Raw genomic sequence first — 13,854 nt, forward strand, 5'->3', positions numbered from 1 at the left:
ATAAGCTCCACTAAATTCAATCCCAGCAAGTGGATCCCAACCTTAGAAGGAATTTGCATGCGAAGGGTTACATCCAGGTGGTCTGTTTCCTGAGCCATGCAGATATCTTTGCACAAAGTTTGCAGGAAGGTTAGACAACTCCAGTTGTTTCTTGAGGATTTCATTCTGATTTGTGTGCAGGGAGGATATATGATGTTGCACCAAGTAATTGTTACCCTGCACTTTCCAGTGCATCTTCTTCGGACCTTCCTTATTGCAACATGTCCCATTTTGCAGGATGTTTTTTTCTATCAAACCTGCTGGGTATGATTCAGCCAGTGTCTTCATGGGAGAATCTAGCAGGAAAACATGCTCTGCCATATTGAATTCAGCAAGATTTACTTATGAGTAGGCATGTATAGAACAACACTGTGTTTGAGGTGGTTCAAGTTCAGTGCTAGCTACTTCCAAGCAAGCATGTAAATGGTTACACTCCTGTAAACCAAGAAGGTAATTCTATATTATACTACACTGGATTGGATCCAGCTAGTCCCCTTTACATCCTGTTGACAAACTTAAGTCACACTGATTTCATCACTATCTTATATCCTTAGAATGGAATTGAAGCATCTGACTTAGTCTGCATCGAGCCTGATATATGGTCAACCCTCCAACATACATTGGGAACCTGGGCAGAAATATGATGAAGCAACCCTAAACATAATTGCTAGATTGTAAATCCCACTGCAATCAGTTGGACTTATGCCTGAATAGCCATGAACGGAATGGGGCTGTTGGGTTCTTAATTTATTCCTCACACATCTCTATTTATCAGAGCTAGTGCTCAACGCTCCATCATTCTCTGCTATTGTGGGTGTCCAATACAAGAGAGTATGAACTGCAGCTACGCAGCTAAAATGACATACTTAATAAAAGAAATCCCTGCACTTAGGAGAACCCAGCTGTAGTGAGGGCAAAACTTGCTCTCCATACCTGATAGTTTGTGTACTGTCTCACTGGCTGTGGGGTGTATATGAGAATTGTATCTCCATGCACAGTGATGCACTATACCCAATGCGGCTGGCGCTGTGGTCTAAACCACTGAGCCTCTTAGGCTTGCCGATCAGAAGGTTGATGGTTTGAATCCCCGCGACGGGGTGAGCTCTGCTCCAGCCCCTGCCAACCTAGCAGTTCGAAAGCACGCCAGTGCAATTAGATAAATAGGTACCACTGTGGTGGGAAGGTAAACGACATTTCTGTGCGCTATAGTTTCCGTCACGGTGTCCTGTTGCGTCAGAAGCAGTTTTGTCATGCTGGCCACACGACCCAGAAAGCTGACTGTGGACAAACGGTGGCTCCCTTGGCCTGAAAAGCAAGGTGAGTGCTGCAACCCCACAGTTGCCTTTGACTGGACTTAACCGTCCAGGGGATCTTTACCTTTACCTATACCCAACCACTTCAGTTGCTGTCAACAGGAAAAGATTGTTGCAAACACTTCCACTAATCCCACACAAACCAGTATGGTATTGAAACTGACTAGTGTAGATGCAAGAAGCTTCTGATCTACTCAATTTCATTCTGGAAGGAAACTTTTCCATCCCCAACCCTTTTAAAGGGCCACATGAGCATGTTTGAAAATATTCACCCATCCTTCAATATCATGCCTATTATTATTATTATTATTATTATTATTATTATTATACCCCAAATACTTATAAAATTGAGTCAGACATCACAGCGTGAGAGGAAAAAGGAGACGCTATATTACGTATCATAAGCACTATCCAGGAAGCGCCACACCAAACAGTTAATAAAACCAATTATACATATTAGAGCGGCAAAAACCTACAAACAAGTTTTACCAGGAACAATGATGTACAACAACAAAATAAGAATGTGTGCAGTGAGCAACAATATTTTTTACCAATGCCACATCTCAAGTCCATGGAAATATCTATTGTCTGTACACAGGCTATGTGTGTACAGACTCCTTTACACTGCCACTCCATTCATAGATCTGTCTTCAGCTTTGCTGACTGAGATTTGTATATAAAAATAAAATAAAACAGCACTGCAGCAGTGGTTGCTTTTGTTTTTATTTAAAGCATGTGTAATACCCCAGTTGGACTGTTGTCAGCTGCTATATTATCAAGCAAATTGTTAAAGGGAGGGGGAAGGGAATCTTTTTTTCCCTTTTTTTTTTTAGGGGACACTTGTCAAGGCTGGATAGGGCTAAAATTAGACACGCCAGCTGTGTTTTGGTTTGTGGGCACATGCCTGCACGTGATATGGGCAAGCAAACATCATACTCTGCATCACATTGCCCGTCTGCTGTTATTGTACTAAGCTAACCAAAAGTAAAAAGGAAAAGTATTATTGAAGTATCGTGTAATTTAATACACTCAAATATGATATGATATATGATGATAATCCAAAATATCAATATACAATAAATAACATTGATTAAACTGATAATATAACAATATGGTGCCTGTATTTCTAATGAATGTTCTGATGACTACTGGTGATCTGTGGATCTAAAAATGATGGCACTAGAACATGGGTAGGCAAACTAAGGCCCGGGGGCTGGATCCAGCCCAATCACCTTCTAAATCTGGCCTGCAGACAGTCCGGCAATCAGCGTGTTTTTACATGAGTAGAATGTGTCCTTTTATTTAAAATGCATCTCTGGGTTATTTGTGGGGCCTGCCTGGTGTTTTTTACATGAGTAGAATGTGTGCTTTTATTTAAAATGCATCTCTGGGTTATTTGTGGGGCATAGGAATTCTTTCTTTTCTTTTCTTTTTCAAAATATAGTCCAGCCCCCCCACAAGGTATGAGGGACAGTGGACCAGCCCCCTGCTGAAAAAGTTTGCTGACCCCTGCACTGGAATACTGTACACTAGTTCACAAATATCTAAATCCTCTATAGTAATAGTGAATGCTTCTCCCAAGTACCATACCTTATGTAACCAAAATGGCACCATCTACACACAATAGCTAAGTATCCGTGGGCTTGGGGGAAATCACAAGGCTTCCAGAAGTACAGACTATTGGGGGGGGGGGGATACTCCACAAAGCAACATTTTGTTACAGGTCCAACTTGTTTAGCTCATCTTTTCAGGTTTGACTGAGAGCTTTAGTATCACTTCGTCTCCCTCTTAAAATTACAGCCTGTCATGTTTGGTGAGTTTGTTGTCAGGTGATTGCTTTGCCATTATTTACTTTGAAAAGTAATCTTTAGGACACTGTTTAACTAGTTAAAGCCGCATTGGATGAACAGCGTTCGTCGCTGCAAAACGTTAAGGAGTACTCTCTGTGTTTCCAAAACTTACAGCTGTGAGAAAATGCTGGAAAATGTGACACAAGTGTGCCATAAAGTTTTGGAAACTTAAGGCTAATAAAAAAGAAACCAAAATGTATTTAGTCTAAGACTTAGGATCAAAGTATACTAAAGCAAGCACAGGACTATTCAAGGCAGCAGGTTTCAAGTCATTTGTGTTATGGTGCCTTGGAGAAGGTTATTTGTACAGCAGATGGCTGGCTAATAGTCCCAGGATGATCTCCTGATGCTTCATGAATGGATGTGCTCTTGATAGCTGGGAATCCATCTAAGTTTGGGTAGAATACATCTTTCATCTAACACAGGGATGGGGAACCTGTAGACTTCCATGTTTTTAGACTCCAACTCCAATCAGCCCCTGCTAGCCTGGCTAATGGTCACAGATAGAGGGAGTTGTAGCCCAACAACTTCTATATCTAGCAGAAGGAGGCACTAAAATAATAATACCTTTATTGTCAATGTACAACCTGTGTACAATGAAATTAACCGAGCCTCCCTCCCTCCCACACAAACACTCAATCTCATTGCACTCTGTGTGCTTGTCGCACAACACACCAACCCCGAAAGTCAGTTGCACTATATTTTCCGTTCAGCAGCCTAACAGCCCACGGATAGAAACTGTTTTTTAGCCTGTTAATACGACTGATTATACTTCTACCGAGGGTAGAAGATTAAAGAGGTGCTGGCCGGGGTGTGAATCGTTCCTGAGAATTTTTCTCACTCTCCTAAGGCAACGATCCCTTGTGATGTCATCTAGCGGGCTCAGGGGACAGCCCATCATATCATGTGCTGTGTTCACCACCCTCTGTAAAGACTTTCTGTCTGTGGCTGTCAAGCCAATGTACCACACTGTGATGCAACATGAGAGGACACTTTCTATTGTGGACCGGTAGAAGAAGGTCATCAATTGTTGTTTAACATTGTTCTTTCACAAGACCCTGAGAAAATCTTCCACTGCCTCCCGCAGTTTGGTCAAACTCATGTTGGTAGCTTCAAGAACACTTTCCAGCCATCTCGTCCTCTGCCGTTCCCTTCTCCTTGTGCCCTCCATCTTTCTCAACATCAGGGTCTTTTCAAAGGAGTCTTCTCTTCACATGAGGTGGCCAGAGTATTGGAGCCTCAGCTTCACGATCTGTCCTTCCAGTGAGCACTCAGGGCTGATTTCCTTCAGAATGGATCGGTTTGATCTTCTTGCAGTCCATAGGACTCTCAAGAGTCTCCTCCAGCACCATAATTCAAAAGCATCAATTCTTTGGCGATCAGCCTTCTTTATGGTCCAGCTCTCACTTCCATACATCACTACTGGGAAAACCACAGCTTTAACTATACGGACCTTTGTCGGCAAGGTGGTGTCTCTTCTTTTTAAGATGCTGTCCAGGTTTGTCATCGCTTTTCTCCCAAGAAGCAGGCATCTTTTAATTTCATGACTGTGTGGGTAGCATGCCTTATTTTAGCCCCACTACATTAGGCAAGGGCATATCCTGCACTAGAGAAAACCCTGAAGTTGACCTTGCATCATAAATACCAATAATGCAACAAAGAAGAGCTTTGGGCAGGTATGGGCCTTGAACTTAGCTGTATGGAATGTCATCATTATGTCTGCCTCTAAGTTCTCTACACCAGGATAACTTTTTGTTGCCCTAAAACACCTGCTCCACTTCCACACAGTATCCTTTACATGAGCTACTTTGATTAGATTGCCATTCCTACCCCCCTTTTTGGCTGGAGTTTGACTATCATGTGTTGTACTAAATTCCCAATCAATCAAATCACAAAGCAATGCTCCATTTGTAGCCAGAACACAAGTTCAACAACTTTATGTTTTCTTTGGTTCTGAACCCAAAGAACCCACTTGTCTCTCGTTACAACATTATCCTACAATCTTTCAGCGGTGGATAATGATGAATCACATCAGTATGCAGCAGCCTTTCCCAAGCTTTTAACCATACTCTGTGCTCAGTTACTATGACTTCAGAGGCTTCTACTTTATAATCTGCATCTGAAAACAGTGATAATCCAGTTAAAGTCTGCTCTCATGATATTTTCATGACATGTGAAGGAACTTGCTGCTGCTTTCAGTTTTGCTATGTAGGCAGTAAAAAGTATGTGGCGCAATATGCCCCAAGCCATTGTCTCCATAGAGACGTTTAACCCCCAGGGGAAGCACCTGTATAATACTTTAGAAAGGATCTTGTTTCCTACATAAATTCAGTCAGGTTAAGGGGAAATGAATACATATGGAATATGGGCAATGTAATAGCTTAACTGTATGGAGCTGGCCCATGGGGATCCATTTCAGATGCTCTTTTTGCTGGCATTCACCCCGACTCCTTGTTAATTTCACAATATAGACTCTTCAACACTAAACCTCTACTTTCTTTTGTCATGGCTGATGATCAGGTGGCAAATGAGGAGCTGAACCACAAAGCAAACAAGGAGCCTGAGAGCTGATCAGATGGAGGAGCCAGCCAGAGTCTGCAATTTTATGGGACCAGATGAATCCCCATTCACCTTTTGTATGTATCACCTGATCTTTGTTGAGCTGTCAGCCACAGTAGCACTCTATGGCCATGCACAGCAGTGTTGCTGAAGTTCAACAGAGATCAGACCAGCAGCTATGTTCTCTTGCCAGCTGCTATGGTTATACAGAGAGGCTGGGTCCTGCTGCCAGAGTTTCCAATTCAATAACCCCAACACTTCTACCACACTAGCAGTGGAATAAAACTGTACCAAATGAGAGTGCCACTCCTTTCAACAGAGCTTGGCTCCTTGGAAATTACCCCTCTTCAACAAACAGTAAAAGCTACAGTGCAAGAAAATGAGTGATGGGTTAACCCACTGCCACAGTACATGTCATGTTGAGTCAAAATACTTCAAAAAATTTTCCCCTAAATGAGGAAGAAGCTTGGCTTACTTCTGGGCAAGGTGATTGAGCGGGTGGTTGCTGAACAAATCCAGGCACGCCTGGAGGATGTGGACCATTTGGATCCCTTCCAGTCGGGATTCAGGCCTCATCATGGGACTGAAACTGCCTTGTTCGCACTGGTTGATGATCTCCAGCAGGCTAGGGACAATGGTGAGAGCTGTTTCCTAGTTCTGCTGGATCTCTCAGCGGCTTTTGATACAATCAATCATAACATTCTTCTCGACTATCTAGAGGAGCTGGGGGCACTGTTATACAGTGGTTCCGCTCCTTCCTCCTGGGCCATGTCCAGAAAGTGGTCAGGGTTCAAATCCTTACTCAGCCATAAAGCTCATTGGGTGATCTTGGGCCAGTCACTGTCTCTTAGCCTCACAGGGTTGTTGCACTGATAAAATGGGGAGGAGTGGGGAAACCATGTTTGTGACCTTAAGCTCCTTGCAGGAAAGGTGGAATACAAGTTAAATAGCTAACATCAGCTTATCACTGAAGGCTAGGCAGCTGCCTCTGATCATAATAAATAGACAAGCAAGCAAGCCTCTGTGGAAGTTCAGAAAAAGTCAAAAACAATGTTTATGTATGTCAACTCCAAAACTGGCCTTATGAGAAAATGTTACATTTTTAGTTAGGGGTGGGGGCAAGATGGGGAGGACATGACAGAGATGTATAAAATTAATCATGGTATAGAGAAAGTGGACAGGGAGTTATTTATTTCCTCCTCTCATAATAACAGGGCCCAGGGTCACCTATTTGAACTGAACGCTAAGAGTCAGGATGGACAAGAGGCTGTGCATTTTCACATAAAGGTAAAGGGACCCCTGACCATTAGGTCCAGTCGCGAACAACTCTGGGGTTGCGGCGCTCATCTCGCTTTACTGGCCGAGGGAGCCAGCGTACAGCTTCCAGGTCATGTGGCCAGCATGACTAAGCCGCTTCTGGCAAACCAGAGCAGCGCACGGAAACGCCGTTTACCTTCCCACCGGAGTGGTACCTAATTATCTACTTGCACTTTGTGCTTTCAAACTACTAGGTTGGCAGGAACGGGGACCGAGCAACGGGAGCTCACCCCGTCGTGGGGATTCGAACCACTGACCTTCTGATCGGCAAGCCCTAGGCTTTTCACATGGTGGTATGGAATTTGCTGTCAAAAGATGTGGTGATAGGGACCAATTTGGGCGGCTTTTGAAAAGCTATTCCATGCAAAACAAGGCTTCTTAATGGCTCTGAATCATGCTGGTTATATACTCCCTCCAGGATCAGAGGTGACACATGACTCTGAGTAGCAGTTACTGGGGAGAAAAAGTGGGAGAGTGGTGTTGCCGTGCTGATCTCCTTGTAGGCTTCCCATAGGCATCTCTGGTTGCCCACTATGAGAAATAGGATCCTGGACTAGAATGGTCTGAGCCAACAGGGCTCTCCTTATGGTACAGAATCATAAAGTTAGAAGGGAACACGAGAGTCAGCTGGTCCCAACTCCCTTGCAATGGATTTTTTTGGTCATGTTGTTATATCATAGCTGTATACCCAAGTTATATAAATATCAACGCAAGGTTGTAATCAGCAATCACAACTAATCTTAGTAACTGGGTTAAGGGAAAAGATTTCAAGATGAAAAACCATTTGCTTCTACCTACCAGGAGTTTACTGTCTTGTCTATAGTACGTAGGAGTGAAATTCTTTATACAGTATGACCAAGCAAACAAACAAACAAACAAAAAGAAAGATTTGATTCCCAAAGATGCTAGGCATTCTTAATTTCCACTGAAGTCACTTCATGGAATGGGGCCCTTGGTGAGTTGACAAATGGAATAAAAATGTGAATGCGATTTGAAGAAAATGTGAGCGACTGAAGGGGGAAATAAATTTTGGGGTGGAATGCAGATAAACAGTTATGAAAGCAAATTCAGATAACGGGAGCTGCTCAAAGGCTGCTGGTGCTAGAAAATGTAAAAAAAGAAAAAAATCCATCTGCAAAATATAGACATCAAAAAGATCATCTGTGACTCAGGAGCACACTGCTTAAATAGAAATCCCTTCATTTTCTGCCCTGTGCATCTGAATAACAGAATCAAATTGTGAGCTCAAATAGAAGTTTGCCTGCAGAGCAAGCGCTAAGTGTCAATGCTTCAGCAAAGAAAAGGCAAGCTGTTCAGTCCCAGTAAGCAACAGCTGGCTAACTTAAGAACTTTCTTTCCCCGCTTTGGATGGCTACGATCAGCTCAAGAATGAACCCACTTGTGAGCAGCCTAGGAAGCAAAAGCCCGCAAGTGAGTAGAATTCCAATGCACCTGAAAGTAAAACCTGAATCTTAATACCACCTGCACAGGGAAACCTCATCATGCAATTGCCAGCACCAATTAATTCAACATTCAACTGGTGCATGGCCAAGGGGCAAGTTGACTTCAAGGAGCAGAGCCAATGAGGTAGAAACATGGAAGAAGTGAGTCCAGGAACTCCCCACACGGGATGCAGGCATGGAGAGGGTGCAAGTGAATATACATAAAAGCATTTATCACTTCTGTTTACTCCATGCTGTTCTGCCGAGCTGTAAAGTACAAATCAAGTAGCTCAATCAGTAGAGTATGGGATTCTTAATCTCAAGGTCATGGGTTCAAGCCCCACGTTGGAGAAAAAACCCATGTTGGGCATTGCAGAGGGTTGGACTAGATGATCCTCATGGTCCCTTCCAACTCTACAATTCTATTATTCGATGAAAAGCAAAACAAAGGGGCGTAAGTAGGCTGAAAGACAGCACTCAACACACCACTTTTTCAAAATGGATGGGATAAAATCCACATTTCTCCAAGACCTGACCTTTAATTTCTGGCTCCACCTAGGAGGCCAGTATCTTTAAAAATGAAAAATTGGCAGCCTTAGTCTCAGATCAGATTAACTTAATCTCAGATAAACACATTAACTATAGATGTTTCAAGATGGCAGCTTCTCATGACACACTGGGGAGCACAGGAAGTAATAATAATAATTATTATTTTATTATTTTTACCCCGGCCATCTGACTGGGTTGCCCCAGCCACTCTGTGTATCCATAGTGTATCCAAGTACAGTGGTACCTCACATTACATACGCCTCAGGTTACAGACGCTTCAGGTTACAGACTCCGCTAACCCAGAAATAGTGCTTCAGGTTAAGAACTTTGCTTCAGGATGAGAACAGAAATCGTGCAGCGGCAGTGCAGCAGCAGCGGGAGGCCCCATTAGCTAAAGTGGTGCTTCAGGTTAAGAACAGTTTCAGGTTAAGTACGGACCTCCAGAATGAATTAAGTACTTAACCTGAGGTACCACTGTAAAAGGGAATTCTCTTTACTTATCCCCCCACCCACCCTTTCCATTATGAGCTCTGCCCTTTCTGAACTCAGTTGTGGAAGACTTCTGCATTATCTGCAGAACTCATGCTAGATCTGTTTTGGCTCAAAGTGCAGACCAATGGGAAGCTTCAACTGGTTAGGTGAATCCTGCCCATAAGCAGTTTTCACGCACCTAAGCTAAGAAGAAATCACTATGAATCCAACCCTCATTTAAAGCAGGAGTGTAATATTCTAGAAGCATTATCCAACATCAAAATAACATCAAAGCTGTCTAAAGGAAAGCTAATGCAAAAATGCTCATCTTCAGCATCTGAAAGCAATCTGCCATCTACTAAAGAAATATAAGAGTTAAAAGACACAATACTCAGATAAATATGATATTGAGCTTATATTTTGACATCATCTTTATGCTTTTATTTTTCTTTAAGAGCTGTTTTCTAAAGAGTCCGCAATGATGTCTGACAGCTTGTTTAAAATGGGTTACAAGAAGAATACTGATTTTATTTCTCGTCTTGTCAACGTATTCAATTCAAATACTTTCAAACTCAGATGTACCAATGCAGTCTTTGGAATCTTGTAGTTCATTCAACAATCTGTATCCTCTCTCTCCACCTCCTCCCCAATTAAACTGACTAAAATCTCAGCAGCAAGATGCAACAGGATCAAGATTTCTACAAATCAACAGCATCAGATGCAGTAGTTTCCTAGTAATAAAATCTGGTAACGACTTAAGTCTCCATGTGAAGTAGGGAGTCTTCGATGCATATGTGCTCTGAAGTGCAACATATTTAAAAGTAGCACTTTGTTTTATTGTAGTTATACTGAAATTCAGAACAGGACGTTTGGAGGGCAAAATTCCAGAGAGGGGTAGGATTCAAAGGCAGTGGTATTTTCCTCCCCATCAACCAAAACTTGGGGTAGAGATTGTATACCACTTGGTAGAAGACCCTCTCTGACCCTTTCTGCATTGCTGGAAAATGTTGCACACTTGCTGTCCTGTCATTCCAATGTAATTTGTTAACAACAAAAGAGTTTCAAAGGCTCTGAGCGGCTTAGGACTACAATACCAGAGGACAAACTTCCTTTGTATCAACCTGCCCACTTTCTGACTTTATCTAGTCTTCCAGTGCTTCGAACAAACTACTTCATATTCATTAATTCAAATATTTCTGCATTACACTTGAAAGTAGTTCCTGTGACTTCCAGGTGAAATGAATGTGAATTTATTTCCTTTTTGCAGTGGAACTTGGGGTGATTTTTAATTCAATTCAATTTTCAGCTTAAGGATCATTAGGAAGGAGGTCACTGATGCTCAGGGCCCTTACAGGTATTCATTACAAGCCCCAAGCTACTCAGTAAATAACTGCTGCAGGTTGACTGAAAAGGTGTGCTGTAAAACTTAAATATTAATTTTATAGCAGACAGGAAGAATATTGCTCATGTGCTGGGGCTGCAAATGTGCTAACGCAAACTTCTCCATCATGGTTACCCCTAGATGTTTTGTACTACAACTTCCATAGTCTCTTACCATTGGCCATGCCGGCTGGGGCTGAGTTGAGTTGGCATACAAAAACATCTGGAGGGCCACAGTATTCCCATCCCCGAACAAAAAAATGGGTGGGCCTCTTGCAGTCCTTTTTCTAGAATCCCTCATGGTCCATTATTGTACAAAGCAAGGGGCCCATCTGCAAAGTAAGGGGTCCATCAGGATCACTCTACAATTTTATCCTTCTTGAGTTACCCAAAAGTCACTATAGAAAGGCAAGCACTTGCAGCGCTACAGACAGCTCCTGGTGAGCAACTCACTGCAATGAAGGCTAGAGGTAAACTGAGGCCTGGTGAACCTCAGTCTCCAGTACACCCTGCTAACTCCACCTTCCATCCCCATGTGGAGAGATAAGAGTGGAATGGTGTTTGCCCACCATTGGACCTGCCCATGTATGCAGCTTCCCAGCTTACTGTCCACTGTCCCATGCAACCTTCAACGATTTATTTATTTATAGTAAAAGTTGCCCACCCCTGCTGTATAACATGGACAATGCACTTGTGGGTCCTTATTTTCTATCCTGTTCAATCTTTGGAGAACTCCAGAAGCTTGATGAAAAGTTTTCTGGCCAATGGAACTAGACAACCTTGTCACCAAGCTCATAAAGCAAGGAGGGAATCAAATCAAGTATCTCTTAATGTATAATTAAATGCCTTAACCATTCTTTTCTCTTTTCTCAAGATTTTCTGGGTAATGCTCTCAATGAAAGTCAACACTTCCCCCTGTTGTTGTCATATTTGTTACTCGCTTTTTCTGGCCCTAAGGCAACCCAAAGTGACTTACAACCAACCAACCAACCAACCCACCCTTTCTTCTTTGCCCTCAAGGGCTACACTTTGCCTACTCAGAAGTCCCATTGGGCAGCAAGAAGGGGCTTACACCCAGGTAAGAGTATAGGATTCCAATCTTAGTTTGGCTCCAGCTCATGACCTTTCTATAGACAACTTCTAAGTAAAATCTTCCAATATGGAATTGGAGACCATTAATGATGTTGACCCTATATAAGCCTAGAAGTGTTAAGCACAAACCATGAAGCCAAATTGCTAGTTTTGTGCCACAAACATCAAGATTTATTTTATTATTTTTTGGTCGCATTTATATGCCGCCTTTTCTCTGAGGAGCTCAAGCTGTTTTACATGGTTCTCCCTCCCCTCAATTAATCCCCACAACAACTCTCTGAGGTTGGTTAGGTTGAGAGGAAGGGACTGGCCCAAGGTCACTCTGTGACTTCATGGCTGAGTGGGGATGTGAACTCTGGTCTCTCAGGTCCTAGTCCAACACTCTAACCACTATACCACACTGGCTTAGAAGTGTGTACCAGACATATCCAGACAGCAGTCCTGTTTAACACCCCAACCCAAACTTTGTCATAACCCCTTAAAACTTCAGCCAAAGTTTCACAATAGTTTTGTGCTGAGAGTTTGTGCTGCCATCTGCAAGTGTGTACCTGATGTATCTAGTTGGAGCTCCCTGTTAACACCCCCTTGCCCTCCCAAAAACCTATGTGGCAAAAACAAAACACCCAAGTACAAAACTAGGATGTTTTGCTCCAATACAGCAACGTTGGTTTCTTTTTGGGGGAAAGAATAATAACACATTATTATTGGGGGGTTTTTAAACTGGCAGCGTTTGTAAATGAGAATCTTTCATGTTCACAGGGAGCTATTTTCAAAGGTAACGTGTCAACTGAAATGCCATTTTCCCAATACAAAACATATGCGCAGTATTCAAGAACTATCTATTCATGACTTTAAAGAGCCACAGTATTAAAGTTTGCCTTAAATGGAGAGCAACGAAACATCTGAGCTTGCCATTGTTCCCCAGACAACACAACATTTCTAGGTAGCGTGTAGGCTTGTCCGTATGCCTTGTCACTCTAGCTACTAGGGTCACCAAAAAAAGCTGCCACAGGTCCCTAAGCCTCTGCAATAGTCAGCCTGACCGGAATCCTAATTTGTGCTGTGCAGCAACCTTTGCTATGCAGTCTGCATGTTTATATGCATGTTGATCTCTTGACATTTGGTAAAAAGAAATTCTATTTGCAATAAAGAAGTCACAGCTTGAGGCAGGCTTAATGCAGTCTACTAGCTGATTGCTGCCAGAGAGAGGGTGGGGGGAAAGAGACCCACTGTCAGGAGTGACTTTGTACATCAGGTTATCACAGTCTTCTGCAGAGTTAAGGTCACAACTTTAAATAAGGCACTGCCCGTGACATATAAATTACAGCATGGGTAAAGCAATACAAACACAAGAACGTATGTGTGTGAGTGTGTGAATCTGTTCAGAACCCAAAGGTATGAGCAACCTATTTCCATTTTCATCATTTCATCTGCAATCTGATCCCATAACTATGGGTGGCCATATTCTGCACTCCTAGGGCATTCGCAATATGGTACAAGCAAATGATAAAAAGCTACTACGGTATGTTTTTGTATGCTTTGTTCTGCTAGAAAGACCCACATTTTCAAAGCAGCAGCTGCACTGCTGGGGTGAGTAGATGGTAGCCAATGGAGTAGACCAGGCATAGGTAAACTCAGCCCTCCAGATGTTTTGAGACTAACAATTCCCATCATCCCTGACCACTGGTCCTGTTAGCTAGAGATGATGGGAGTTGTAGTCCCAAAACATCTGGAGGGCTGAGTTTGCCTATGTCTGGAGTAGACCAAACAAATGCAGCTGCTTTACACGAAATCCAACCACTGGCCCTTCTAGCCTGGAACTCTCAACTTTGACAGGCAGCG

The 13,854-nt window shown here is 42.8% G+C and overlaps 1 protein-coding gene across 2 annotated transcripts in view; it reads right to left on the reverse strand.

Moving 5' to 3' along the window:
- LOC310745556 (uncharacterized protein) overlaps positions 1–13,854 on the reverse strand; it is a 270,786-nt gene that overhangs the window by 1,554 nt on the left and 255,378 nt on the right. Inside the window, exon 4 of one of the 2 annotated variants that reach the window (XM_083578364.1) lies at positions 11,202–11,252. The exons of the other annotated variant lie outside the window; for it this stretch is intronic. Coding sequence (XP_083434490.1) covers positions 11,208–11,252 — 45 coding nt within the window. The 3' untranslated portion in view covers positions 11,202–11,207. Of the gene's footprint in view, positions 1–11,201; positions 11,253–13,854 lie in introns of those variants that run through there. 2 annotated transcript variants of the gene reach the window in all.

Source organism: Podarcis filfolensis (genome assembly GCF_964270895.1).
Source record: "Podarcis filfolensis genome assembly, chromosome: 12".
In the NCBI taxonomy this organism is placed as follows: Eukaryota; Metazoa; Chordata; class Lepidosauria; order Squamata; family Lacertidae; genus Podarcis; species Podarcis filfolensis.